The sequence below is a fragment of the Molothrus ater genome, chromosome 21 (assembly GCF_012460135.2).
Source record: "Molothrus ater isolate BHLD 08-10-18 breed brown headed cowbird chromosome 21, BPBGC_Mater_1.1, whole genome shotgun sequence".
NCBI lineage: Eukaryota > Metazoa > Chordata > Aves > Passeriformes > Icteridae > Molothrus > Molothrus ater.
Genome location: NC_050498.2, coordinates 8,246,937 through 8,273,797, shown reverse-complemented (window position 1 = coordinate 8,273,797; position 26,861 = coordinate 8,246,937). Strand labels below are relative to the sequence as shown.

At 54.7% G+C, this 26,861-nt stretch overlaps 3 protein-coding genes across 3 annotated transcripts in view; 2 read left to right on the top strand and 1 right to left on the bottom strand.

Annotated features, from left to right (window-relative positions):
* The window catches only part of NXN (nucleoredoxin), a 47,362-nt gene extending 42,385 nt beyond the window's left edge, over positions 1-4,977 (bottom strand). The window contains exon 1 of the mRNA XM_036395288.1: positions 4,659-4,977. Within this exon, the coding sequence (XP_036251181.1) occupies positions 4,659-4,976 (318 nt within the window). The 5' untranslated portion in view covers position 4,977. The remainder of the gene's footprint in view (positions 1-4,658) is intronic.
* Positions 4,978-10,433: 5,456 nt separating this feature from the next.
* Positions 10,434-19,419, top strand: LOC118694086 (multidrug and toxin extrusion protein 2-like). Its single transcript, XM_036395012.2, has 17 exons — positions 10,434-10,529; positions 12,327-12,428; positions 12,850-12,918; positions 13,244-13,392; positions 13,537-13,579; positions 14,162-14,206; positions 14,589-14,686; positions 14,927-15,024; positions 15,314-15,427; positions 15,623-15,690; positions 15,969-16,077; positions 16,470-16,545; positions 16,847-16,916; positions 17,464-17,596; positions 17,881-17,975; positions 18,208-18,289; positions 18,639-19,419. Exons 1-17 carry the CDS (start codon positions 10,434-10,436, stop codon positions 18,872-18,874), a joined length of 1,683 nt encoding a protein of 560 aa, XP_036250905.1. The 3' UTR covers positions 18,875-19,419.
* A 752-nt stretch (positions 19,420-20,171) lies between these two features.
* LOC118694085 (multidrug and toxin extrusion protein 1-like) lies at positions 20,172-26,290 on the top strand. The gene is given in 19 exon segments (XM_036395011.1): positions 20,172-20,248; positions 20,696-20,860; positions 20,937-21,038; positions 21,191-21,259; positions 21,519-21,667; positions 21,766-21,808; positions 21,893-21,937; positions 22,284-22,381; positions 22,533-22,630; positions 23,124-23,237; positions 23,325-23,392; positions 23,643-23,751; positions 23,887-23,924; positions 23,926-23,963; positions 24,042-24,111; positions 24,405-24,537; positions 24,831-24,925; positions 25,266-25,401; positions 25,733-26,290. Coding segments are annotated over 18 exon segments (1,779 nt in total). The 5' UTR covers positions 20,172-20,248; positions 20,696-20,701; the 3' UTR covers positions 25,948-26,290.
* Positions 26,291-26,861: the final 571 nt, after the last annotated feature.

Here is a 26,861-nt window from a genome sequence, read left to right as displayed (position 1 = left end):
TGAACGTCTCCAAAATCGCAGGGAAAAACGCTCCATTGTTCTGCACTTTCTTTTGTAAAGCTGTTACGTGTTCAGCCTCTAAAGAATGCATTTTTGGAGAAGAACTATGCACTGATTACTTTACAAACTAAAGTTCCTTTGCTCGGTCCTGCAACCTGAGAGTAACGAATGAAATTGTCAAGCGTGCATTTTTAAACGAACGTTTTCATTTCAACATCTGGATTAAGATGCCACAATGAAAAACAGCACACAGGCTTCCCTCTGCTCCCTTCATACATCTCCCATTCTTACATTTCAGAACCAGGGAAGTTTCAAAGCAAACAAAGAATCAGTTGGTGCTGCTAATGCCTTGCTTCTTACTCAATAGCCTGATGTCATGAAAAGACCATATTTTTCAAATCTACAGCTCTGTGAGCCAAAGAGTTCATATACATTCCCACCCCAGAAATATAAAGTCAGGAATACAGCTGAAAGTGATTACTTAGATATTTTTATATGATGAAATTCAAAAGCTGCTTCAAGTGATTTACAAAATCTTCTGTAAGACAAATCCCACATCTGTGCTGACCACTTGCCTCCCAGATCTCAGCAGATGGCAATTTCAAACAGAAAAATTCTGAGTCCCTGAAAATCAGGGTGTACCTTAAACTAATCTAGGGTTTGAAGATTTTTCCTCCATTAAAAAAAAATTGTGGACAGTCTAATTTAATGACATTTCTATCTTCTCCCCACCATTTCTTGTACAAAATCTACACACAAAATTAGTACCTGGTTTCTTATTAGGAGAGCTCCCATGGCAGATGATCTTTTCAGATAAAGAGAAAACACTCTGTCCCAACCAAAGGAAATTTACCAGCGTGAGCAAAGAGAGATCCTCAAATTGTTTTCAGATACTTGACTGAATAATCACAGAAAAACAATCAACATGTTTTGCATTTGTTTAAATCCAGAACAGAAGCATCTCAGCCTTCCCAAGAAGAATCTGTACAACACTCAACCAGATGCATAAATAAAGTAGAAAAACACAAAACACGAGAGAGGCAAAGCACAGCCCCAGAGCCACTGCGGCACTGTGTGGATGCACCAAGGAAATGTCAGGAGAAATTTCAAGATGAAAAAGAATGAGGAAGACGACTGGGCCAAGAAATTAACAAGTAAAAACAAAAGCAAAGGCAAATAAACAACAGCAAAAGATGAACTGCTGCTCCCTCACTGTAGAGCTTTTTCTCCTCCAGCACTCTCCTTTCTCCCACTCCTATGTGGAACCAGGAGAGAGGATCTACTCAATGGAGAATGTGGATGGTTCAGCATTTTTTAGCAGAGATGCCCAAGATGTCCCACAGCAACACAGCACTCCTCCAACAGCCTGTGTGCCACAAGGCCTTGAAAAGCACCCAAATTCACCCTGAGTGTGGGTGGACTCTGCAGCAGGGACGGTGTGGAGCTCACCAGGAGAAGTCTGGGACCCTTCCGACAGCAGGAAGGGAGACAGCTCACTGTGGGTGCTGGGGGACATCAGGGCATGCAGGCAGATGGGGGCTGTTTACACTACTGGGGCTCTCAGCAGCAATCAGGATATTAAAGCTGTTATTAAATCAACCCTCCAGAACTTGAGCAGATGTCCATGCAAACAGACAACAACGGGGTGATGTTAAACCAAAACCACAAGCAAAACGAAGACACTGAGTAACATCTTCTCCCCATTGCTCTGCTCAGCCAGGCATTATCAGAAGAACAATCAATCACCAAAAGCTACCTGTGGCTGCTCAAATCCAGGCCTGAACAACCTAACTGAGGGATGTGCACTATGAGCTAAAGGCTCCAATCTCATTTGGCTCATTCTGGTTTTGTCCTTGAAAAAACCCCACCCAATAATAGGTCTGGCTGCGGCTCAGACAGAGGCATAATGCCATCCTCCTCATTAATCAAAGGCTTTCCCCATGGCCAGATGTTTGCTGACTTGTACTGCTTTCTTTTATTACTGGTTTGGAGGCAAAAATTGCTGTGTGTTGAAGTTACTCCAATTGAACTGGCTGTCCCTGGTAACTGCACCCCAGCATTATTGAGTTACCGAGGCATTCAACAAAGAGTGGCTGTTTGCTTTGACAATTCCATCTACTTTCCCCAATAACCATCAGAGTAAGATGCTAATTTACTTTTAGGACTGTGGGGATTGTTCTGCAAACCCACAAAGGAGCCTGGGTTTTAAGATCTATCAACCTAGATCTATTAGGTGTCCAGGATTTGGAAGAAGGAGAGATGTAGAAAAATGCAGAGTACGCCAGAGAAGGACAATGACAGATGGACCTTAAAAGTCATATTTTTTAATAACACTGAGCAACAAAAGTGATGCTTTTCTATAGGATAGGAAGCCATCATCTCTCCACAAAGCTTTCATGGCCTCAGTAAATAAAGTAAGCAACCCACAATGGGAAGAGTTGCCTTGAAAGGACTTCTGGAGGACTCTGAGCCGGGTCATCACCCACATTCAACCCTGCTGGGCAGAGCTTCTCCCAAACAAGCCCTGTAACCTGCAAGGATGGGGAGCTGGGAGCTCTCAGTGTTCCCACCCCTCTTGCTGTCTCTACCCTGCATCTACAATATCCCTTTCTTCCCATAAATCTATATAATTCGCTGGGGTTTAGGAGTATCCCTTAGTGCAAAGGAACCATAACTCAAAAGCACTGCCTACATTCCTCTAATGCTTTTGTTTTAAAACAAATTAAGCCCGTGAGGTACTGAACATATGCTCGACTTCCCCAGCTCTCGCTGGCATGTTTTTGAAAAATACAAAGTTTGTGCTTTTCTGGGGAGTCAGGTCATTAACCCGACTATTTAAAAAATCAGCCTATTATACAAGGAAACTTCTAGCTGCCTGAGCTACAGGTTATAAATCTCCTGTTTAGAAATCTGATATCCTGACATAATTGCCCTTACAACTTACAAATAGGTTCTCTGTTATCCGTAGATTAAGCTTCCTCCAAAGCCACATCACATCTGCTTAGTTTTGAAAATATACAGCACGAGCTTCAATTACTTTACACTCCACACAAAAATAATCCTGAATTTAACTCAGGGCTTCTTGGAATAAGAGTTTAAGACCCCATAATCTTTTTATTTCGTGTTTTCTTGCAATCTAATAGATGGAAGCATTGGCCGGCACGTAAAATTAATGCCACCTTCCACTTCTATGATTTCCCGACCATTTAACTACATTGCAGTGGAATTTTTAAAGCAAATACGGCAAGCAGAAGTCCCACCATCTAAATAATCTGAAATGTTCTGTAGGGAAACGGTCAGCTACTAATTGGAACCACAGTATTTTCACATCCCTGTAGGAAGAGGGTTTGGTTTAAAAGAAACCTGAGTTAAACTGTAGTTTCTCTGAAGGTTGCAGCTCCTCTGATTAATGGAACTGCTCAGATCCCGAGCACTTGGGTGAGCTCCCAGTTAGAAGTGTCTGGACTTCAAAGGGGCAAACCGGGGGCCTTGGGCAGCACTATCATCCAGGTGCACGGCATTAAATACACGAGTTTTTGCAGAACTGGGGGCTTAGTGACAAAAAAACGGCAGCAAATGAGGGAAAAACCAGCAAATCCATGTTTCAAAGCTACATCTCTTCTCAGCAGCAGGGACATCACACGGCGCTGCCAGACAGCAGCCACCTATTCCTTAAACAATTCCTTCACCTAAGGAGCAGAGCAGGGCTCAGAGACCCATCCTGGAAGATGCCATCCCTCTCATGCCTTCCATCCCAGCCCCTCAGTGTCCAGACACGGGGGATGCCTGAGGGGGCTCAGCCACCCCCGGCCCTGCAGGCACCAGCGTTATCCCAATCCCAGCCAGGGCTGAGCCAGGCTCTGCCCGCTGCTCCCACACCCGCTGCCTCAACCACTCGCCAGAAAGACGTTTAGAAATGGCACTGTGGGGCACCATCTTTTCAATTCTTACTCAATTGCTTCCAGAGATTAGATTTCTAAAGAGGTTTCTTTTTTTTTTCCTTTTAAGCGTTGCAAGCTCGTTGGGAAGTGGAAGCTCAGCCTGCGCCTTTCTTTTCATCACAGCCTGCTCTGTCTGGGTCTTAGCGTGCTTTCTGTCCATTATCTTTCAGATTAAACTCTACGGATGAGAAGCTGTAACTTGCAGAGTACCGAACGCACCAAACGAGAGGAACAAACCCCATCCCACAGACTGGCCGGGCAGCCTCGCCAGCCGAGCCGGGCTCACTCGCTCCTCCAGCACCGCGTGTCCTCCCACGGCTGCCGGGGGCTCCTTTCTGTGCCCAAACCCGGGCAGGAGCCCACGGGCACCGTGTCCGCTGCCAGGGCAATGTCTGCCTTGCCCGGTGCCCACCGGAGTGACGCCGTGCCCGGAGCAGCAGCTCCCCTCACACCTCACCTGCAGCCCCGCTCCTCTGCGGGCCCGGCGGTGCCCACGGTGCCCAGCCCAGGGCTCCCCTCGTACCGGTATCGCGGCTCCCAGGCCCCGCAGGAGCCGGCGTCGCCCCGCGGGACAGCAGCCGCCACCTCCCCGCCGCTTCCCCGGCTCCCCCGGGAACTTTCTGGAAGGCGCCCGGCCCCGGCCGAGCCCCGCGGCCCCCAGACAAAGCCCGGGGCGCGCCCCGCCGCCCCCCGCCCGGCCGCGGCCGCGGGGCTCACCTTGCGGTGCTTGTCGGCGAAGGGCAGCGCCAGCCAGGGCATGGCCCGCACCGCCTCCTGCCACTGCTGCTGCTCCTGCTCCGCCGACACGAAGACGATCTCGAGGCGCTGCCCGCCGGCCGCCGCCGCCTCCCCCCTGAAGCGCCCGTAGAAGGCGGCCAGGCTGGCGCCGAGCTGCGCGCAGGGGCCGCCGAGGCTGCAGCCGAAGTAGAGCCCCACCAAGGAGACCCCGCGGGCGGCCAGCGCCGACACGGCCACCTCCTCGCCGTCGGCGGCCACCAGCACCTCTCCCAGCAGGTCGGTGAGCGCGCCCGCCATCCCGCTCCGCTCCCGCTGCGCGCCCGCTCCGCTCCGCGCCCGCCGGCCGCGCACGCCCCGCCCCGCCAGGGGGCGCTGCCGCGCCGCGCGGCCCCGCGCCCGCCCCCGCCCCGGGCAGCGCCGCCCCGGCCCGGCCCCCCCGGCCCCTCAGAGCCGCGGCCGGCCCAGGCCGGGCACGGAGCAGCGGCACGGCGGGACCGGGCTGCGCACTGTGCACGCTTAGGTGGGGAGTTGGGGGGAAATTCTTCCCTGAGAGGGGAAGCGCTGGCGCAGCTTGCTCGGAGAGCTGTGGGTGTCCCATCCCTGGAGCGTGCGAGGCCGGGCTGGATGTGGCTCCCAGCAGCCTGCTCCGGTGGAAGGAAGGTTCTGCCGGCCTGTGGGAGACCTGTGGTGGCACACGCAGGGTCGCACAGAACCAGCTAGGGTGAGAAAAGATCTTTGAGTCCAAGCTCTGACAGAACACTGCCTTGTCAAAGAGCCCATGGCACTGTGTGCACATCCAGCCTTCCTTTAACGCCTCCAGGGATGGTGACTCCACCACCTCCCTGAGCAGCCCATTCCAGCGCCCAAGCGCTTTTTTCTGTGAAGAACTTCTTCCTCGTGTCCAGCCTAAACCTCCCCTGGTGCAGTTTAAGACCATCCTCTTGTCCTCTCGCTGTTATTACCTGGAGCAGAGGCTCAGACCCTCCACCTGGGTGCAGACCCTCACCTGGCCACAACTTCCTTTCAATAATTAATAGAGAATGATAAAGTCACCCCTGAGCCTCCTTTTCTCCAGGCTAAACATCCCCAACTCCCTCAGCCATTCCTCCCAGGGCTCCTTCCATAAGCTCCTTTCCAACCCAAACCATTCTGTGACTCCCCCATGAGGGTAGATCCAGCCTCCCCCAAAGCCCACAGATTTATTCCCTTCTTTGTTTCCAAAATCGAACATAAATACATATTTACCCCTATCAGATGCAGGCAGAAAAACCTGAAAGCCAATCCAGAAGCATAAACATAAATCGGGCTGCGTTGAGTTACACCGTCTGCCTGGCTGGGATACAGAAAGGAAATAAAGCAGAGATAGTGACATGCAAACCAGGCTGTAAAATGTATTTGCTCTTTGTGTAATCAAAGTCTGCAATCTGCAAGCCTGCAGAATTCACTGCGGGATCCTCAGCTGCTCCCGACTGATGTCCATGCTGCAGAAGAGCCCCAAAACAGCACATGAAATCTTACTATCTACTGCAATAAACACCTTCATTTTTACAACCCTTCCTTATTTGGTTTCTCGTTACTGTTGTTGCTTTCCATTGTATTTAAAATCGTTGTGTAGCATCCAGAGCCATTAGGGGATGCTTTATAAATACAATTAATTATCATTATTCTTATTATTTCAGCTTTACAATCTCTCTTTTCTCTTGCCAAGACCTGCTCCCTTGAGGTGGTTCAAAGGAGGAGAAGTTTTGTCTTGTTTTTTATTTGTCCTTCCTTATCTGCCTTAATTAAGTATCTGGGTTCTTCAGGGCAGGGAAGCTGTTTTTTAAGTCTGCAACCCTGAACTCAACCAACCCATGCAGCAAGATAAATATTCTGCTGTAAAAATATTTATGGCTGCAGTTAATACGTCTGGCCCTGCTTTTAGTGAACAAAGAAGGAGGAAGATGCTCTGAAACACAGAAAAAGTCGAAAGCATTTCTCTCTTAAGGAACAATAAAATAAAATGAGGAAACAGCTGTTCTTAATGAAAAAAAAAACAAATCACAAGGTGAGGTGTGACTGAACTGAAGTTACACCATGAGAGAGCTTAAAATGTGGTGGATGAGGTGCTGGTTCTGCAGCAAAATCACAGATTCAGGATGCCCATTTGAGAACCAGCTTGAGAAACTAGAATTAAAGAGTCAGGACAGCATCCCAAGGTTTTTAACAAGAAATTTCTTGTCCATATAGAGCCAGTGCCTATCTGCATTTTTCCAGCTCCTATTTATTTTTCATAAGTAGTGAGGTTTTTTTTTTTAATATTACACCCTAGTTGACTAGTACATACTATATTTTTCACTTAAGTATTTAGCAAGTATTTTTTCAAATATATTTAGTTTATTATATTATAACTATTATATTTTATATATATCTCTTAGTTTATTATATTTAGTTTATTTATAAAATAAAATTAATTTATTATATATATATTTATTATTAGTATATTATACATTATTATATCATTATATCGTTATATACTTATATATTATATGTTATATATATTTATACTTATATTTATATTTATATCTATATTTGTAGGTATATTTATATTTATAGGGTTTTTTTTAATTTTATGTATATTATTTCAAATATATATTTTTTCCAAGCATATTTAGCCAGTATTTTTTTCCAAAAATATTTGGCGTATATTTGGCTAATGATTGGCACATTTTGGGATTTCCCTGCATGTTTAACAGACACCCGGTGTCTATTAAACATTAGGGTCTTGAAAAATCAGCTCATTAGTGTCTTGAAAAATACGAACACCGGCGAAATGAGGCAGGGTTAAAAGCGCCGAGCCCGAGGAGCGGAGAGAAGAGCGGCAGGAAAAGGGGATCCGTGTCCCCCCCGTTCCCTCCCGGTGCTGCGGAGGGACCGGAGGGACCGCGGGGCTCCGGTGCCATCTGCCGGGGACACCGCGCACGGCAAGCGGGGACCGCCACCGCCACCGGGCAGCGAGCGGGGACAGCGCGGCCGGGAAAAGGAAAGGCTCGAAGGGACTTTATGGAGCTCCAGAGCTCCCTGCGGAGAGATCGCAGCCAGGTGTGCGGCAGTCTGTCCGCCCAGGACAGGAGGAAACGGCCTCGAGCTGCAACAGGATGGATATCTGGGAAAGATTCTTCACCAAAAGGGTGGCCGAGCCCTGGAAGAGGCTGCCCAGGGTGGTGGTGGGTTCAAAAACCATCTGGATGCGGCGCTGAAACAGCAGGGTTACCCTAAAGTATCCTCTGATGGCTCTGATCATCTGATCTATGGTACGAAACTTATATAAAACCTTAATTTGATTGCAAAAGGCTCCTCAGTTTTTAATTCAGCTGCATCCTGAACTCCATGTTGCACTGAGGGCAGTGGATCTTCCACAGTGTGTGGACATCAGCCACAGCAAGGTGCCTTAGAGGAAAGGGACACACTCCAAACAGTTCAGTGCTTGACACGAACCCATTGTGTCCTGACATTCTCCTTATTGGGCAGCTCTCAATCACGAGCACATTTGTGGGGTGCATTTTAGCAGCGAGATGTTGTCTGTGATTCAGATTATGGACATCCATACCCAGAGAAAGCCTGGGGTAACCATCCTGTGGGGAATCTGCAGGGAAAACCAGAGCTAATTCTGCTCTGCACATGATGCAAGTCAACTGCAATCCTTCTCCTCTCAGTTTTTTTCTTCTGCAGTCACATCAGCATTGCTGAGGACTGCACAGTGTCCCGGCTGCCGAAACCAGCTCCAGCAGGACAGCCCGTCTGCTCCAGCTGGGCTGGGGCTGGTCACACATTAACTCCTTCAAACTGCTCTGTGTTAAGGTACCGGCCCCCCAAAACGCTGCTATGGATCCACTGGGGGTCTGAAACAACCGTACGGAGTTTGACCCTTCAAATTCCTCCGGCTGTGTTGCAATCCTGTTAATATCCGGATTGCTGAGGGCAGCTCGTGGTACCTTTGACCATCCTCGTCAGAAGATAAGTCCTGCTGAATCCAGCTGCTGGCAAGGTCCTTGTCCCTGTCACAGAGGCGGAGGCAGTGCCAGGTCTGTTGTGCCTGCGGCCTCAGGGCACCCCTGCTCATCCAGCCAGGTCCCGGGTGCCCGTTCTGCCACTTTCCAGCAGGACTGGGATCCACGTGTAACCACAGAAACACAAACCAGCGCTTCTGAAAGTGACCAGAGTTGATTTCAAACAACACCAGCAAAACACAAGGAAACTGATTTCAACCACAGCCCTTCTGTGTGTATTTGGTTTCTGGGGGATAGTCCAGGACCTGGCTCCTGGGACTGGGAGGGAGTTTTTCTCCCCAAGCTTGTAAAGATGACCCTTTTTATTTTCAAAGCCCTTTCCCCCCAGGTTTCTGCCCGATTCTCTCCCTGCTCTTCACCAGCCCGGGGTATTGATCTCAGCAGGGTCACCAGTAAACTTCAAAGGGACTCACACTTGCACTGCTCGTTTAGGACCATGAATAACAGCATCTGAGCCTTATCATTTCCCCTCTGCCTCCACGGGAGATAAGGCACGGCAGGAGCCCTCCGGCCATCTCGCAGCCAGGCTGGTGACAGTCACACCACCAGTTATCACCTTTTCCCATAACCATTTCTGTTTCTTCAGAGCTGTCCCTGCAGCACCATCCTGCACCCACAGGAGAGGAGGGAAAGATCATTGAGAGGAGCACTCTTTTGTCCGGAAATACCCTGATTTTATCACGGCACATAAAATCAGAATGACTGTGACTCACCACCACTACTATGGGATTTTTCATGATGTCACGTCGTATCTGAAGGGACAAGGGGATAAGTGAAACATTAACAAGACATTATATTTCGAGCTGGTGACACCACAGCTATAAGGCACCAGGGCAGCATTTAAACAGCTGGAAAACCGAGACCCACTTTCCACTGCAATTTTCCATGCGTTAGCAATAGGTTTGGTTACAGCTACTTGGTTACCAGCACTTAGGTAAAATTTCACTCCTGTAACAACCCAGCCTCTGACCAAACCAAATCTCCTTTTTGCCAGGTGCTGGGCGAACACAGCCATTCCAACCTCCTAACCCTGCCACTGCTGGGCACTGCTGGGTGGCAATCCCTGGATCAGGGACAATCCCTGCTCACCAGGTATTGGTGAGTGGATGGAGAAGAGGAGGCTGCCCAGAGCCGGCTGTTTCCATGACGCTGATGGCAGAGGGGACATTCCTTTGCTCGGATGTCCCATTCCTACATTTGCCAGCTCCTGTGTTAGGGAGGACACAGCACCTTGGGGGTCCTAAACCATCGTCCCACAAGGAGTTCTCCCAGTCCATAACCACCACCCGGGGGTCTCTGGTGACCCCCTGATCAACACGTGTCTCCTCAGGGAATCCCCATCCCAGGGCCGGCGAGCAGGAGAGCTCCAGATGCCGCTGAACAAACAGGGGAGGTCCCCTGCCCTTTGCACAGCAGATCCCCAGACCACCATCACCGGCAGGGGATCCCCAGTCCCCAAATTCCCCGCGACGGGCTCTGGGCACCAACACGTGTGTGCGGGGACTGCCCGGCTGCCGGAGCGCGGCCGTGCGACTCCCGCTCCCAGCCCGGAGCACGGAGCTGCCGAGCCGAGCCTTGCCGAGCCGTACCGAGCCGAGCCGAGCCGTACCGAGCCGTGCCGCCCCGCCCACAGCCCCGCGGCCCCGGGGGCGGAGGCGGCCGTGCCGTGCCCATAAGGCGGGCGGGGGTGGCCGGGGTGGCGGCGATGGCGGCAGCGCGGTGCCTGCGGAGCGCCCGGCGCCTCCTGCCCGCGGGCGCACGGCACGAGTGCTTGGAGCTGGCCCGGCTGGCGGGGCCCGTGGTGAGAGCCTGGGCGGGGTGAGGCGGGAGGGACACGGGGGACACCCGGGGGACGCTCCCCGGCACGGGGATCGTGGCGGGGCTCGGCTGTCCGCATCTCCGGGCGCTCCGGGATGCTCAGGAGGGGGATTTCAGGCACTGCTGGTCCCGTCCCGCCGGGTTTCGGCTGCCTCCAGCCTCCGGGTACGGCTCTGCGACCGCGGTCCCTCGGCCGCTCCCCGAGCCTGGTTGCCGCCCGTGTCCTTATTCTTTGCCCCAGGCGCTCTTACTGCTGCCCAGCGTGGTCCCTGCTTCCCTGCAGCTCGGCTGTGGAACAGCGCTGGTGGGCTCGGGGAGGGGGACTAAGCTGTTAAACTGCTCTGTGAAACCAGGCCTGAGCCCTGGCACTGCCACTCACCCCTTGGGTGACAAGTGGCACTTTGCTTAGTGCCAGCTCCATATCTGGCCCTTCCAGCGGGCTCTGGGTGCCCGGTGCTCGCTGTCCTGAAATCCTCCCTGGACTGGAGCTGCCGTTTGCCATTTGTCTGGACCCTCTGGAGGGAAATGACCCTTTGGTAGCTGGCACAGACAGTGCTGAGCACGTTTTGCAGAGGCTTCTGCAGAGGGGAACCACGCACCACAGCCCTGCTCCCAATCACTCGTGTGTGAACGTCTGTGCTTTTAGTCTTCTGCTATATCTGGTAAATAAATACCAACTGTTAAACATCTCAGAGGCAACCTCCCTGACATCAAATCCCTGACCTGCTGTGTTCCGTCAGCAGAAGAAGCCTGGACTAGTTTCAGTTTCTGTAGATGAGCACATTAAACCCTCTCAATCCCCTCAACCATGCTGCCTGCAGCACAGTCTGCTCCTCCATGTGCACAGACACCTCCAACCCAAACCTACAGCTGCTGTTTGATGATCATTCCATGATAAACGCTGTGCTGGGATGATGCTGGAGGTACAAACCCCTCCTGTGGGGATTACTCACAGCAGTGGGTCGAGCATGCCTGGGCCTGCATCTGCAGGCAGCACTGGGAGGTCTGCAGAGGAGAAGGGATTGTTCTGCTCTTCCTCTGACCCCTCAGAGCTGGTTTTCCAGCAGCTCTGGGCTCTTGTCTTGCCAACTGCTGTGTGGGAAGGAGCATGAACAGCTCCTGGGCATGGTTTCCAGCTGTGCCCACCCCTCAGTGGGTAGAAATGTCCCTAACTCCTGCCCATCTGTTTCAAGCTGTGCCATGACTCCGTGCCCTGGATGCCTGCAAGGGAGACATCCTCTTGCCAAGGGAAAAGGAGGTCTGGAGTGCAATCTCTGCTGCAGCATTGTTGCACACTGCTGGCAAGGAGCTCACAGACTGGCCTTGGTGTCCCTCCAGGAGGAGAGGATGTTGTGGTTTTGGAGGATAGATTTCCACAGATGCACGCAAATGTGGAAAAGCACTGGGATGTTTTATTTTCCCTTCTCTGTGCAGCCTTCATCCTGGAAAAGAGGATTTCTAGTGAAGCCCTTAAGCCTCTCTTAAATGGGGTCATCTGGCAGAGTGGCTGTGTAACACCAAAATACCACGGGGCAGGTAGATGTTGGCTTTGAAAGACAAAGCTACTGAGAGTCTGCTTGAGTGCTGGAGCTGCCTCCCTGCCCAGCAGTGTTGGCAAGCAGGGATGGGCTCCCAGGACCTCAGCAGAGCCCTGGCCTCGAGGCATGGACAGAAGCACAAGGAAACCTGAGTGTTCATAGTCCATCTCCTGGGGCAGGCGTGGTGTTCCACAAGCCCTAACAGGTCCTCATCTCACCATCTCCTTCTCCTCTCATCCTAGTTCTTTGCCCAGCTGCTGGGGTTCCTGATCAGCGTGGTCAGCTCCATCTTCTGTGGCCACCTGGGGAAAGCTGAGCTGGATGCTGTGACCCTGGCTGTGTCTGTATGTATTGCTCCGATTCCCCTCGGATTTAAAACACATTAATTACGTGTCACCAAAAACTGAAGAACTGAAAAACCCGATCTGTAGGAATGTATATGTGAGGGCCCTGGGGTTTTTTTTTGCCCTGAGCACAGGCAGGAGAGGGGAGCTGAGCAGTGCCAGTGCAAGGCCAGCACCTGAGAGCCTCTGGCCAGCTCTCTGAACCCAGCAGACCTGGGCATGTAGCCAGGAGCAGCACTGTTTGTTGTGGTGCTTTAGATCTTCACCCCTTGCTAGAAGAACCTTTAGTTAACCAGACTGTGTTATTCTGAGAAATAGAGAAGGACTGGAAAACTTCCCAGAAACTTGCAGCAGAGCTGTCTCCCCACCCAGCTGGGAGGGAGGCAGTGCTGTGGGCCAGCTTGCCCTGTCTCTCCCCCAGGTTATCAACGTGACAGGAATCTCCATCGGTGCTGGCTTAGCCTCAGCATGTGACACGCTGATGACCCAGGTCAGTAGCAGCTCCCCCTTTCCTGTGCCTGGGAGTGTTTGCTGGGGGTGTCTCACCTCCTGTGCAGCGTGATCTGAGCACAAAGGGCAGGGCAGTGGCAGCTTCCAGACAGAACAGGGTTGGAAACGCTCTGGCTGGAGCCTGCTCCTTCCCCAAGGAGCTCTGGGTCATGCCTGGGTGCCAAAGGATTTGCAATCTGCAAGTTGCACCCAACCAGCCTGGTATCTGCAGCTGCAAGGCATAAGAAAGGCATTTAGCTGTCCTGTTGTTGCCCAGCCCCTTTGGCTCCCTGTGATGCCCACCTTGATGCTCTCTCCTGACCCAGACCTACGGCAGCAAGAACCTGAAGCAGGTGGGCACCATCCTGCAGCGAGGCATCCTCATCCTGCTGCTCTTCTGCTTCCCTTGCTGGGCCCTCTTCATCAACACCGAGAGGATCCTCCTGCTCATCCGACAGGACCCCGAGGTCTCCAGGTCAGGGGTGAGATCCAGCCCTTCTGGATCAGGCATTTGCCATGGAGTGTTGAAATCAAGGCTCTCTGGAGCTCGAGTGCAGCTCTGTTTGGCCTGGCTCTTGCTTTGCTGGATCATTAACTGGGGAAACAACTCTCTTTCCAGGTTAACTCAGCTCTACGTGATGATCTTTATTCCAGCTCTTCCTGTAAGTCTCTGCTAAAGCTGCTAGCAGCTCTGAGTACCTTAGGAACACCAGGGAAAGGAGGGAAGGCCTTTGCTGTGTTCCTCACAGGGCAGCTTTAGGGCTGTACAGCCCTTGTGCCTTGCAGGATGTGCACAGGCCAGCAGCTGTTGGACCAGCAAACAGGGGCTCTCTCATCTTCCTGTGCAATGGCTTTTGCTGTGGCCACAAAACCTGTGATGGACATTGGAACCAGGGCCTCCAGGCTCACTCTTAGCCCCAAGATAAAGGCTGGAGCTGTTCCCACACTCACAGCTGACTCCTCTGAGGCAGGGAGCAGAACCCCTGTGGGATAAGGGTCTGTAGGTTTATCCTTCCAAGCTTTCCAGGCTTTCTCACGCTGATGAGGAAGCGTTGGAGATTTCCCATTTGGAGACCGATCTGTGTTCCCAATGGGAATGAGATGTGCTTTTTGTCTCTCTTGGTTTTGGGTGCTGGCAGTGCTTCAGCTGGAGCGCAGGGGCTTTGGAGGAAGGTGCAGGGGGGTTGGTGTGTCAGTGTGCAGTGGTCACAGTGTGGTGATGAACTGAATCCTGGCTTTTGCAGGCAGCGTTTCTGTACCAGCTGCTGACAAGATATTTACTGAGTCAGGTATTGTATAACTGGCCAGCTCCTGGCCTTGGAATGCAGGTATTCCCAGAACATGGATAAACTTGGGGATCTCAGTTCACCGTGTTCCAGGGAGAGCTGGGCTGGGCAATGTGGGATGAGCCAGCCCTGGCTGAGCTCAGGGGAACCACTCTTAGCTGGCTCCATTTCCTTTTTCCCAACTCTGTGTTTTATGGGTTGCACCAGCTCCTGAGCTCTGCTTGTCACCTCCTGCATGTCTCACACAGCCCAGCCTCACCCGGAACAGGAGCTGCCTTCTTGGCTTTCTCCTTGGGTGTTGCTGGAGGTCTCCCTTGTGCTCACTGGATGGGGCTTGGGCTGCCTTTTGGGGAAGCAAACTCCAAAGTTCCTCCTTGGCTTCCAGGAGATCATAATGCCTCAGGTGGTGACAGGGATTGCAGCCAACATCCTCAATGCAGCCATGAACGCCTTCCTCCTCTATGCTCTGAAGCTGGGCATGGTGTAAGTGTGAGCAGGGCTGGGCACAGGCTCTCCCTGGGTGCAGGGCTTTGCTCAGGGCATGAGGGGGTTCCCTGTGTGCCCAGTTCTGCCACCCCCTCCCTCCAAACCCCAGCAAAGCTGAGGCTGGAGGGGTCTGTCCCATATCTGCAGCAAGGTTGCTGTGGGTGCCCTGGGCTCTGTCCTGCTGTGGCTGGGGAGGTGGGCACGAATGTCACTTGTAATCTGCCTGTCTCTCCCCAGGGGCTCTGCCTGGGCTAACATGGTTTCTCAGTACACCCAGGCCATCCTCCTCGTCCTTTACATGTGGTGGAGGAAGATCCATGTGAAGACCTGGGGAGGTACTGTTCTATCTTAACCCTTCAGGATATCAGCGTCTTTGGCATTGTCACCAGCATGTGACAAAGGCATTGCCATCCCCTCACAGTGGGAAGGTGCTGTAGCCATGTCCTCAAGGCCTTTACTGTAGCTCCTAACACATTCTTGTCAAATATCCTGTCTCAGGAATGGCACAGCAGCATCCTGGGCTGACGTCCTGTGAGCTGCAGGGGGGGTTGTCCTCAGAGAGTGGATGTGGCTCCCCTTTAGGATAACAACACATGTTCATTCTGCTTCACCTCCTCCTGTCAGGCTGGAGCAGGGAGTGCCTCGTGGATTGGGGCTCCTTCATCTGGCTGGCAGTGCCTGGCATGGTCATGATGTGCATTGAGTGGTGGACCTTTGAGATTGGGAGCTTCTTGGCTGGTGAGTCCAAATCCTCTTTTCCCTCTGGTGCCTGGTGGCTGCTGCTTGAGGGTGTCCCCAGAGCGCCCTGGCCCTGCCAGCAGCAGCCTCCTCACCTACAGGGGCATCTGCAGGACACTGCAGGTGTTCCCATCCATCCCATGGGGACAGGTGCCTCCTTTTCAGCCAGTGAAGGAGGTGGCAAATCTCTTCCAGGGCTGATCAGTGTGGTGGAGCTGGGTGCACAATCTGTCATCTACGAGCTCGCCTGTGTGGCGTACATGGTAAGGGCTGGGGTGTGAGACCCTAAACAGCCTGAGAGGAACCCCAAAAAAGTGACCCTGTGGATCAGAGCTGGGCTGGGATGCAGGGCTTGGTACCAGGCAGGTGGTGCCTCTCCAGGGTGTGCTGCAGATGGGAAATCCCTTCACTGCAGCAATCCCAGTTTGTCCCCAGTTCCCCAGTGGGGAAGAAGAAAATCCCTGCAGGCTCTGCTGGCCCTGCAGGCTCTGCTGGCCCTGCAGGCTCTGTCACTCACCCCCTGTTGTCTCCTGCTTCTCAGGTGCCTCTGGGCATCAGCGTGGCTGCGAGTGTCAGAGTGGGGAATGCCCTGGGAGCAGGGAATGTGGAGCAAGCCAAGACCTCCTGCATCACTGCACTGCTGTGCACAGGTCAGTGCAGTCCTGCAGAGCAGAATAAAGGGCAGTTATCAGCAAATAACTTCAGTTTCCCTCCCCCAAGGCTGGGGACCTCCCATAGGAACCCAGTCACACTTGTTTGGACCCTTTGGGCAAGGCAAGATCCTGATCAATCTTTTCTGCTATGAGCCTGGTGCAAAGGCTTTGATAATTAAAAATGCAGCTTAATGTTCTGTCCTCACACTCCAGAGGGTAGAGGGGATATCTGGGGAGAGTGAGAGGAAAACAGACTTGTCCTCTGCTGCAGTATCATTTGAGGTCACTGAAGTCCAGTCACCACCACATGGAGCCCCTGAGGTCTGGGCCTGGGTCAGGAGCAGGATGTGCTGCCCTTGAAGCAATTTGACTGTTCCTTTTTCTTTCAGGAGTTTTCGCTGTGGTGGTTGCAGCATTACTGGGGAGCCTAAGGAACGTGGTGGGATACATCTTCACCAATGACACGTGGGTTAACAGCTTTCTTTTAAGTACTATTGCCTTCCTGGAGGCTGTTATTTATACCCCAGAAGCTGCTGACAGATAAGAGTTCATAAACCCCTATCTGGCAAAGGTTCCTCAAAGGTTTCTCCCCATTTGCCAGCATCCCTGGGCAGCACAGCTGCTTCTAACACTGGGACACTACCATGGAACCAGGCTGGGATCAGAAAACTGGGATCAGCCTTTGTGGTTGATTGAGGAGGATATGTGAGAACCAGGGACCAGGTGGTGCTGCTTCCCCTGATCAATCCATCCCTCTTCCCAACAGGGAGATTGTCACCTTGGTGTCCAGAGTGATGCTCATCTTTGGTCCATTCCACTTGCTGGATGCCACAGCAGTGAGTGTTGCAGCACATGCAGTGACTCTTCCCTGCAGCTTGGGCAAAAGCTGCCTGAAGCCCACTCTGGACCTCTTAAAATGATCCAGAGAAGCCAACTGGGAAACTATCAAAGCAGCTGCTTGTGTTACCTGTACCACCTCTGTGCCTGTGGCTGCCCCCTGGCATTGCTGCAGACACCTCAGCTTTTCCTCCTCTTTTCCCCTGGCCACAGCCCCAGCTTTTTACTGGTTTATCAAAGCAACACAAGTGAGCAGCTGGCTCTCCAGAGATACCAGGCTCTCCCAGCACACTGGGATACTCAACAGACAGTAATTCTGGCCTGTTTCCTCCTGTCATATCCTGGGGGAGGCACCTTGGGGATCTCTTCGGGATCTGCTCCGTGTCTGTGTTGCCACCTGGAGCGAGACGAGCCCCACACCACATGCTCCAGAATGTAGCTTTGCTCCCTCTTGGCTGGGTGGGGCAGTGCTGTGGGTTTCCCTGTCCCCAGGGCTGTGCCATGGCCTGGAGGCCCCTGGCAGTGACGCCGTGTCCCTCTCCTCAGGCCACGTGTGGCGGGGTGCTGCGGGGCACGGGCCGGCAGAAGCTGGGCGCCATGGCCAACGCCGTGGGATATTACACCCTGGGCTTCCCCATCGGCATCTCCCTGATGTTTGCAGCCAGGATGGGGGTCTTAGGTACGTGTTCCCTCCAGCTGGTGTGGTTTTGAGCTGTGTGGAGCAAAGGCTGAGCCCTGGAACTCGTGCCTGAATCTTCCTTTGGGTCAGCGGGGCTGGATTGGACACTGCTGTGGTTGGGGCGGGCACTGAGTTGGTCCCAGTAAATCCAGGCTTACTCCCAGCTTCCCCAGGAGCTGTTTCCTTGAAAGTTCTTGGGCTGAAGTCCTTGGGCATTCTGGCAATGACTGGCAAAGGCAGGTTTTCCTCAAGCTTTTCCCTGAAGGAACTTCCCACTGCTGCAGGTCTGTGGGTTGGGATGATCATTTGCATCTCCGTGCAAGCCCTTTCCTTCTTGGCTTTTGTCATCCGCATGGATTGGAGGAAAGCTGCAGAGGAGGTGAGAATTGTGCTTTTCTCTGGTAGTTCTTGAAAAGTGCTGAGTTAACTCCTGTTTCAGTACAACACTACAGCCCTCTGGGAGGTGGCAGAAGTGAACTGGGGTCTGTCCTTCTCCTGTAGCAGAGGAGCAGTTTGGTACTGAGAATGCTTGTCTTGGGAGAGTGGAGAGTTTTTTGGGCTGGGCAGGACACCCTTGCCCTGAGAAGAACAACTCTTCCCTGTGTTTTCAGGCTCAAGTCCGAGCTGGAATGAAAGAACAAGTGGAAGATGTGAACTCCAATGGCACAGCTGCTGTCAAAACATCTGCTGTGGGTATGCAGCCAGGCCTGACACCAGGCAGGGGGCCCAAATCCTCCACCCAACCCCTTCCTTTCCTTCCCAACTGTGGCAACCACGTCTGTCCTGGAGGCTCAAATGGCTGGAAAGAGCACAGTGCCTGCTGCTGGCCCTGAGCCAGCGTCGCTTCTCCTGCACTGAGCAATGGGGTACAAAATACAGCTTGCAGCTGTGTGTCCCAGTGTCCCCAAGCCTTGTGAAGGGACCCTGAGGACTGTCACAGGTGCAGGGCTGTATGTCCCAGTGTCCCCAAGCCTTGTGAAGGGACCCTGAGGACTGTCACAGGTGCTTGTGCAGCCTCCCTGCAGCTCTGTCTGTCCCACAGGTTACACCTCCCTTGACACGGACACTGGGGACACCACGGTCCTACCTGAGAGCATGGTGATGGCTGAGAGGCAGCCTGGCCATGAGCTCAGCCCTCAGGAGGAGCCTGCTGTGGTCCCTGCCCTTCCCCCTGTGCCATGGAGAGCTGTGATGCTCCGCCGAGGCCTGGCTGCTGCTGCTGCCATCGCTGTCCTGCTGGTGGGAGTCCTGGTCCGGCTCCTGACTGGCAATGGATAAAGCAGGGACACTGGGGAGCTGTGCATGGAGCAGGAGGGCACAGGGCAATGTCCCAGAGGATGGGGAGGGGGAGGGATTCCCCCACAGTGCCTTACAAAAAGTCCCTTTGCACGGTTTCTGGTTAGCTCACAACGTTTTATCCCACACGCAGAGTTCTTAAAGGGGGTGAGGATGTGGCACCTGGGAAAAAAGGCTGGAGAGCTGGTTCCTCTCCTGCTCTGCACTGGGGTGTCACTCATCAGAGGTGGATGAGAGCAGACAGGGCCCTGGTGCTGTTGTCCTGCTCTCTGGGGACATTGGACCGTGTCATTTGCTCATGGCAGAGGCTCCTGCTGCCCGCAGCACATTTCCTCACACTGCATCTTGAGGTGGCAAATGTCACTTGCAGCAGCTGTGGAACAAAATGGATTTTGCTGGAAGATGTCAGACTCTGCTCTTGGGTGCTGGCCCTGACCCTGCTCTCCCTCTGCAGGGCGGGCACAGGGCCTAAAGCAACTCTTCTTTACACTTTTGTAAGGTGGGATTTTGATACAATAAAGTTTTCTGAGTAAACATTGGGCTGTTTAATATGGTGTGAGCGTGACCCTGGTCATTGGCAGGACTGTGCTCTTGAGAGGGAAGATTGTGGGTCTGCTCCTGGGCCTGAGGTTTGGGGCTGGCTCCAGACACAGTGTTACCACTCTTCCCCTCGGGTACAAAAGCAAGATTTGTTGTTGTCAGCATTGTTGAGCACTAGAAGAGGGAGACTGTGTTGCTCAACCACCAGGGAACTGCCCCATGTCACAATGCAGCCAGCCCAGCACTGAGTCCCCCCGGGCCTGGCCCGGGCTCTCACCTGCCCCTGGGTGACTGTGACATGTCAGCTGCTGGGCGCTGGGAGGTCAATACCTCATACAGGTGTGTGCACCTCCCTGTCACCCCACAGCTCTCCTGGTGCTGCTGGCCTGTGAATGAAAAAACGTGACACCGAGTTGGAGCGCGCCACCACCCCCAGCACCAGCGGGAGGACGGGGCAGACCCTGCCCTGCTCAGAGCCCCGGTAGGTTTGGGATGGCAGGGAGGTGTCCCACTGTGTGCCACGCGTTATCCCAGCCCACTCCGTGCAGCTGGGGGCTGCACTGGCAGCATCTCCCATCCCCATTCGGGCTCCGGGGGAGCGGTGCCAGTGAAACCCGACACGGCGGGGCTGTGCCAGGACAGCAGGAGCCAAGGGGCCGGCTTGTCTTGGCCACTGTGATGGGAGTGAGTGAGACACAGCCCCGCCACTGCCGGCAGAGCTCAGCAGAGCCCTCAGACCCCACAGCCCTGCCCGCCGCTGCCAGAGCAGGAGCAGCCTCCAGCCGCTGCCCGCGGGAGTGGGGTGAAGCAGGAGAGGTAGGAGGGCTCGCAGGGTGGATTTAGGATGGCTCGGCCCTAACGCTGGCTCAGGACAGGCAGCAGGAGCCTGGCACGGTGTGTCCGGGCTCCTTTCGCTGCCTCCTGGGCGTTGCCGTGCGCTGCCAGGACCTTCCTGGGCTCCGCCGCTCCGTGTCCACTGCTGGGGTGAAGCAGGAGAGGGCGGAAGGGTCGCAGGGTGGATTTAGGACGGCTCGGCCCTAACGCTGGCTCAGGACAGGCAGCAAACACCCGGCACGGTGTGTCCGAGCTCCTTTGCGGGCTCCGCCGCTCCGTGCCCTGCCGTGCCCCGCTGCCCACCCTTCCCCTGGGCAGCCCAGCTCCGCGGGCCCCGGCTGAAGTTCAGCCCGGCGTGGTTACACATTGCTCGCCCCGGCGCGGTTTAACAGAGCGCGGAGGAAGGGGCTCGCTGCACTCCCCCGGCAGGGCACCATGAAGCCGGAGAGCTTCCCCGAGGAGAACGGCTTCGGGGAGGGAAGGGCCGCCGGCCAGGGCGACCTCACACCCGAGAGCTGCCAGAAGAAACGCCGCTGGATTCCGGAAAACTTCTGGGAGGACGTGAGGCAGCTGCTGGTGCTGGCGGGGCCGCTGGTAAGAGACTCTCCCCAGCACAACCAGCCCTGCTCACCCCCATCATCCCTAACCTTCAGCTCTGCTCCGTGCTTAGATCCTGATCCAGCTGCTGATCTTCCTGATCCACCTCGTCAGCTCCATATTCTGTGGCCACCTGGGCAAGGTTGAGCTGGCCTCTGTCACGCTGGCCATCGCTGTAAGCATTCATTCCCTCCCTGCTGACACGGGGATGAGATATGGCAGGGGAAAAAGAGGAGATATCATACTCCCACTTTTCCTTTCAGCCCCCTTCTCCCTACCTGGAAGTCTAAAATGCTCACCTATACTCCTTGCTTTTTTAACTCCCAGGTTATAAATGTCACTGCCATCTCTGTAGGTTACGGTTTGACTTCAGCGTGTGACACCTTGATATCACAGGTGGGTAGGACATGCTGGCTTATCCTGGGGACACGGGGGGTGTCCAGCATCAGCTGATGGTGCCCAGGCACCACACAGAGCCCTGGCTGCTCCTGTGAGCTGGGGAAGCTTCTCCCCATGCAACAATCCCATAACAAGGAGATCTGTGCTCCAAACCCTTCCCAGGAGATTTTCAGGGTGGTCAGGGCTGCTCCGCACTCTCCAGGGCCCCTTTTCCCCCAGCACCAGCTGATTTCACTGCTGCCCTCTCACCCTGCAGACCTATGGCAGCAAGAACCTGCTGCGTGTGGGGGTGATCCTGCAGCGTGCCACCATCATCATCCTCCTCTGCTGCTTCCCCTGCTGCGCCGTCCTCATCAACGTCGAGCCGCTGATGCTGCTCATGCAGCAGGATCCCGATGTCTCCAGGTTGGGTGGTCCCCTCATCCCTCCCCGGTGTGGAGGGGCTGAGAGGAGGGAGGTGGCCATGGCCATGCCCCTCCCTGAGCCCGTCTCTGTGCCCCCAGGCTGACCCAGCACTACGTGAATGCATTTCTCCCTGCCCTCCCGGTGAGTGCCACCCGCACATGGGGCAGGCTGTCCCCATCCTACAGCTCAGCACTGCCTCCCTCTCATCCAAAATCTCCTTTGCAGGCAGTTTTTTTGTATAACCTGGAGACAAGATATCTGCAGAACCAGGTGGGTCCCAAAGTCCTCACACCCACCCTGGCTCAGGGCTCCCTTGCACAGTGCATCCAGGGTTTCCATGCTCACTGCTCCCACTGACAAGGAGCCCAGGTGCCCCAAAAGAGCTCTGACCCTGTAGATGACCCCATTCCACAGCCAGCTGTATCCACCCACCTCCCTTCATACTTCCCCACACCAGGGATTTACCTCCACCACACTCATTTTCCAAGCAGGCAACATCCCTGGAAGTTTGGGGTTTTTTTTTTCTGGGAAAGGCACTGAGAGTGGGGCTGGGGGGAGCTTCACACCTCCCTCCCAAAGCCTTTGGGAAGACTCCCCCATCTCCTCCTCTTTGCAGATGATCATGTGGCCCCTGGTGCTGAGTGGGGTCATCGGCAACCTCACCAACGTGGCTGCAAACTACGTCCTCCTCTTTGTGTTCCACCTGGGCGTCATGTGAGCGGCACCTGTGTCCCCTGGAGGGCAAAACAGGGCACCTGGCACTGGCCAGGGAACACCAAGCTCCCAGGGGTGCAGCAGGATGTCTCTTTCCACCCTGAGGGAGGCATAAGCAGGATGCCAATGACCTTTCTCACTTCCTCTGCAGGGGCTCTGCCTGGGCCAACACCATCGCTCAGTATTCGCAAGCCATTTTCTTGTTCCTGTACATCATAGGCAGGAAGCTCCATGTGAACACCTGGGGAGGTAAGGACATCTGCTCTGCTCCCTCTGCTTCCTGCTTTACCCAGAAGTGTCCATAAAACTTCTATCAGGTGTTCTTGATAGAAGAGGAATTCTGCTCATCCTGATGGTGAAACATTAACCCCAGCCCACAGTGCTGCTTCAGTGGCACTCGTCACGCACCAGCACTGGCAGAGCTGTGATCGGCACTAAACATTAATTCTGCAGAAATGAAACTTTCTGCTGAGGCTTTGGAAGGTTCAGCCCCCAAGCCAGATGAGCAGAGACGTAAGCAGGAGGGTGTCCCTGGACACAGCTCCAGGAGGGATGGGCTGAGGGTTGCGCTGCTCTGTGGCCCATGGGGCAGCAGCAGAGAGGTTGTAGGTGGACATTGAACTGCTGGACTTCCTGTGGAGGCTCTGAGAACAGGAGTGGCACCTCCAGCTGCCCTGGGTGCTGTGCAGGATGTAACCCTTGGCCAGGCTGGTCATCCATCAGGTGTTTCTCCTCTCAACAGGCTGGTCCAGCGAGTGCCTGCTGGAGTGGGACAGCTTCACCTCCCTGGCCATCCCCAGCATGCTCATGATGTGCATCGAGTGGTGGACCTACGAGATTGGGAGCTTCTTGATAGGTCAGTGGAGAGGGGATCTGCCAGGACACGGCCAGGCTGGACCCAGAGCAGCACCCACAGCCAGCACTGACCCCTCCTGTCCCACAGGCCTGCTGAGCGTTGTGGAGCTCTCTGTCCAGTCCATCATCTATGAGGTGTCTGTTGTTGCTTACATGGTAAGGGCTGGGTTACCACTGCACACCAGCGCTCCAAGGGGGCTGTCCCCAGACAGGCACACAGCAAAATCTGCTCCAGCAAACCCCATCTTCCCCTCTGCACTCAAATCTCTCCCTGCTCTTGCCCCTCCCTCCTCACAGAGATGCTTTAAATCAAATCCTGAACTCCACCCTGCTCTCTGCTGGGTGGGTATCCCCCTGTCACTGTGACAGCCCCATTGTCAGGCACATGTGAGCCCTGTGCTTGCAGATCCCCCTGGGGCTGGGCACAGCTGCCAGCGTGCAGGTGGGCAACGCGCTGGGTGCTGGCAACGTCGAGATGGCCAAGAGATCCTCCCACACCAGCCTGATCTGCACAGGTCAGTCCACAGCAGCCTGGAAAGCCTCTTCCTGGCGTCCTTCCCATGGAGCAGGGAGTGTTTGCAGCCCTCTGCCTGCCTCTTTTCCCCCTGCTCTCCAGCCAGGCCAGGCTCAGCTCTGTGCTCTGTTTTCAGGGGTGTTCTCTGTAATTGTGGGGTCCATTTTAGCTGCCTGCAAGGAATGTGCTGGGATATGTCTTCACCACAGACAAGTGAGTGCCCCCAGCTCCTGGCCTCGGTGTGTGGAGGTCAGTTCCCAAAAGTGATCCTTGGCTTTCCTCCGTCCCCAGGGAAATCATTGACTTGGTGGCGTGGATCATGCCTGTCTACGTTGTCTTCCACTTGTTTGAAGCCATGACTGTAAGTCCCAGGGAATGCTGCTATTTTCCATGGGGAACCTTGGTGCTCAGCAGTGTCATGGATCAGGCAGTTGAGGGTCCCTCAGGCTGCAGCTGAGCACCAGTGCCCACACCAGGACCCTGCAGAACTCCTGGGATCATCCCTTAGAAAACATCGAGTGCATAAAAGGATGGCGACCCACAAGACTGGGCAGGGACACAGAAACAATGGGCAGAGGCAGGGAGAGCTGGGTCATCTCCTGAGCTGGGCCAAGGTGCTGCTCCCTGCCCCAGCCCCTCTCCCTCTCCTGGCAGGGTGCCTGCAGTGGGGTGCTCAGAGGCATCGGGAAGCAGAAATTTGGTGCCATCCTCAACGCTGTGACTTACTACGGTGTGGGCATACCCCTGGCAGCTGTGCTGCTCTTCGTGGCCAGGATCGGCGTCATGGGTACTGACCCCTGGGCACTGCACCCCCAAACCCCCCCCCAGGCAGCTGCAGCTCCACTGGGGGCTCACCACAACCCTCGTGCCCGGCTCTGTCCCTCTGCTGACCTGCCCACACACTGGGCTGGACTGGGATGGCTCCTGAAGCTGCTGGGAGCTTTTACTGGGAAAAAGTAACCACAAAGCAGGCACTCATGAGCACCCCGTGTCCCCACTGACCTGGGTGACATTCCCTTTCTGGACCTGCTGTCCTGGGAGGCTGGGTTGGCTCTGGCTGATGCTGTGTGCCCTCTGCAGGCCTGTGGATCGGGATGCTCGTCTGCGTCTTCATGCTCTGCACCAGCTTCCTCACCTACATCTCCCGTGTGGACTGGGAGAAGGCAGCCAAGAAGGTAATCCAGGCACTGACAGCACATCCCTGCACTGGGAAGGTCCTCAGTGCCCTGCTGGGATGAGACAGGCTCAATCTCATGTCCAGTGCTCCAGAGCAAAACCCAGCACTCCCACGACATCCCTGAATTCAGCTTCCCCCTGCGCAAGCACTCAGGGACCTCAAGGTTTCTCCCTGCCCCTCTTTTGGGGACACAAAGCTCAGAGCAGATGGAGTGACCTGGGCTACCTCAGCCCTGAGCATCACCTTGTGCCTCAACATCTCCAGGGAGGCCCCAGGAGAGGCAGCACAGCTTTGCCAGGTGGGAATTCCCAACTAACCCCAGCACATTCCCTCGGCAGGCTCAGCGCCGCGCAGGAGTGACCCCACAGGAGCTGCCAAGCCTGGGCCCCGAAGGCTCCTACAAGGACCTGGATATGGCACCAGCCCCCCAGCCCCACACTTTCCTCCCTGCCAGGGCCGTGCTGGGGTCTGTCGGTATGGCAGGAGCTGGGCACTGTGTGCAAGGGAGGGTTTGGTGCAGAAGGGTCCTGAAAGGTTCAGGAATGAGCCCATAAAATGGGGGAGTGCCATGCTGGTGACACCCTCAGCTACGGGGAGAGCGGTAATTACAAGCATGGGCTCAGGAGGGTGACAGAGGTTGGCAGAGGGACAACCTGTGGGCAGTCCTCACCTGGTCCCACCTCCAGGGGCAGGACCTGGTTGAGATCTGAGATCTCCACTGCTCCTAAGGTGCCTTCAGCCCTGTGACAAAACCCTCCTGAGAAACCCCTCCTGAGGTCCCCCCCAAACCCTGTTCTCCTTGCAGCGGGATTAGAATCACAGAGCGACGTTGTGCTCACGAGCATCACCAGGACAGAGGGACCCACGTACCAGCTGGAGCTGAGGGAAGCCACCTCCTCCCCGGGCACCCCTGTGGCGGTCACCAAGCAGCTGCTCCTCCGCCGTGGGCTGGCCGTGGCCGCGGCCATCGCCGCACTGGCCCTCGGCATCGCCGTGAAGCTGATTGTCAGCACAGACTGACTCACACCGAGGACTCTGGGGACTCGTTTTTGGGGTGAAAGCCTTTCCTGAGGGACAGGCGTAGCAGGCACGGAGGAGCCAGAGAGAAGGTGGAGCGCACGCCTGTCCCGCAGGAGCCGAGGGGCCTCTGTCAGTGCTCAGCAGCGTTTGTGCAGGTTTTGGTTGGGAATGGGCCCTGAGGATGCTCTGGCACCCAAAATGATGCTCTGAGCTGACTGACACACACTGAGTGTGTGGGAGACCCCCCCCAGTCCACACTGTGACCACCCACTGCAGCTGAGCTCAGCCCAGCTCCCCCTGCTGCTCCGTGACAAATGCCCAATAAAGAATAAACCCAGCTGGAGTGGGACTGGCTCCTTGGGGTGGAGGCTGGGGACAGAGCAGGGAACATCCACACATGGGTCTCACCCTGCCCCAAGTGGCCTTTGCAGTAAAATAAAGGTTTTATTCAGCAAGGCTCAAGGGCAGCTCTCAGTTACAAGTCTGGAGGTAAAAGACTATCCATAAACTCATAAACCCCTGAAATTCAGTTACAGAGGAGGTGGCTGTGCCTGCTCTGCCACTCTGGCCAAGGATACCTGAGAGCTGGGACTCCAGTTGCAGCAGTGCCCCTGTCTTTGCCCCAGTAGCCCCCAAAACAGCAGCACAACAGGCTCTGGCACTTCTCAAGTCCTTGGGACAGCATGGTCACAGCTCAGGTGGCTTTTGCCACACCTTGGATGGCTAAAGGTGGTTTCCCTGCAAGGAGCATCACCCTTTCAGTCATGAGGCCCTTCAAGGATGAGATGCTGCAGGTTCTTCGAGGCTCCTTTCCCTCTGCTCTGGGGACAACCAGCCTGGACTGTGCCCTGCAGTGAGACCCTCATTTCCCAGGCTTATCGCTGTGATGAGCAGCTTCCTCTGGGGATCAGGTG

Excerpts from the sequence above, each read along its gene's own strand:
- LOC118694086 (XM_036395012.2), top strand. The coding sequence starts at position 10,434 with ATGGCGGCAGCGCGGTGCCTGCGGAGCGCCCGGCGCCTCCTGCCCGCG. Across the intron at positions 14,687-14,926 it reads GCTCTGAAGCTGGGCATGGT|GGGCTCTGCCTGGGCTAACA; the intron begins GTAAGTGTGAGC and ends GTCTCTCCCCAG. Across the intron at positions 17,976-18,207 it reads GGAGGAAAGCTGCAGAGGAG|GCTCAAGTCCGAGCTGGAAT; the intron begins GTGAGAATTGTG and ends CTGTGTTTTCAG.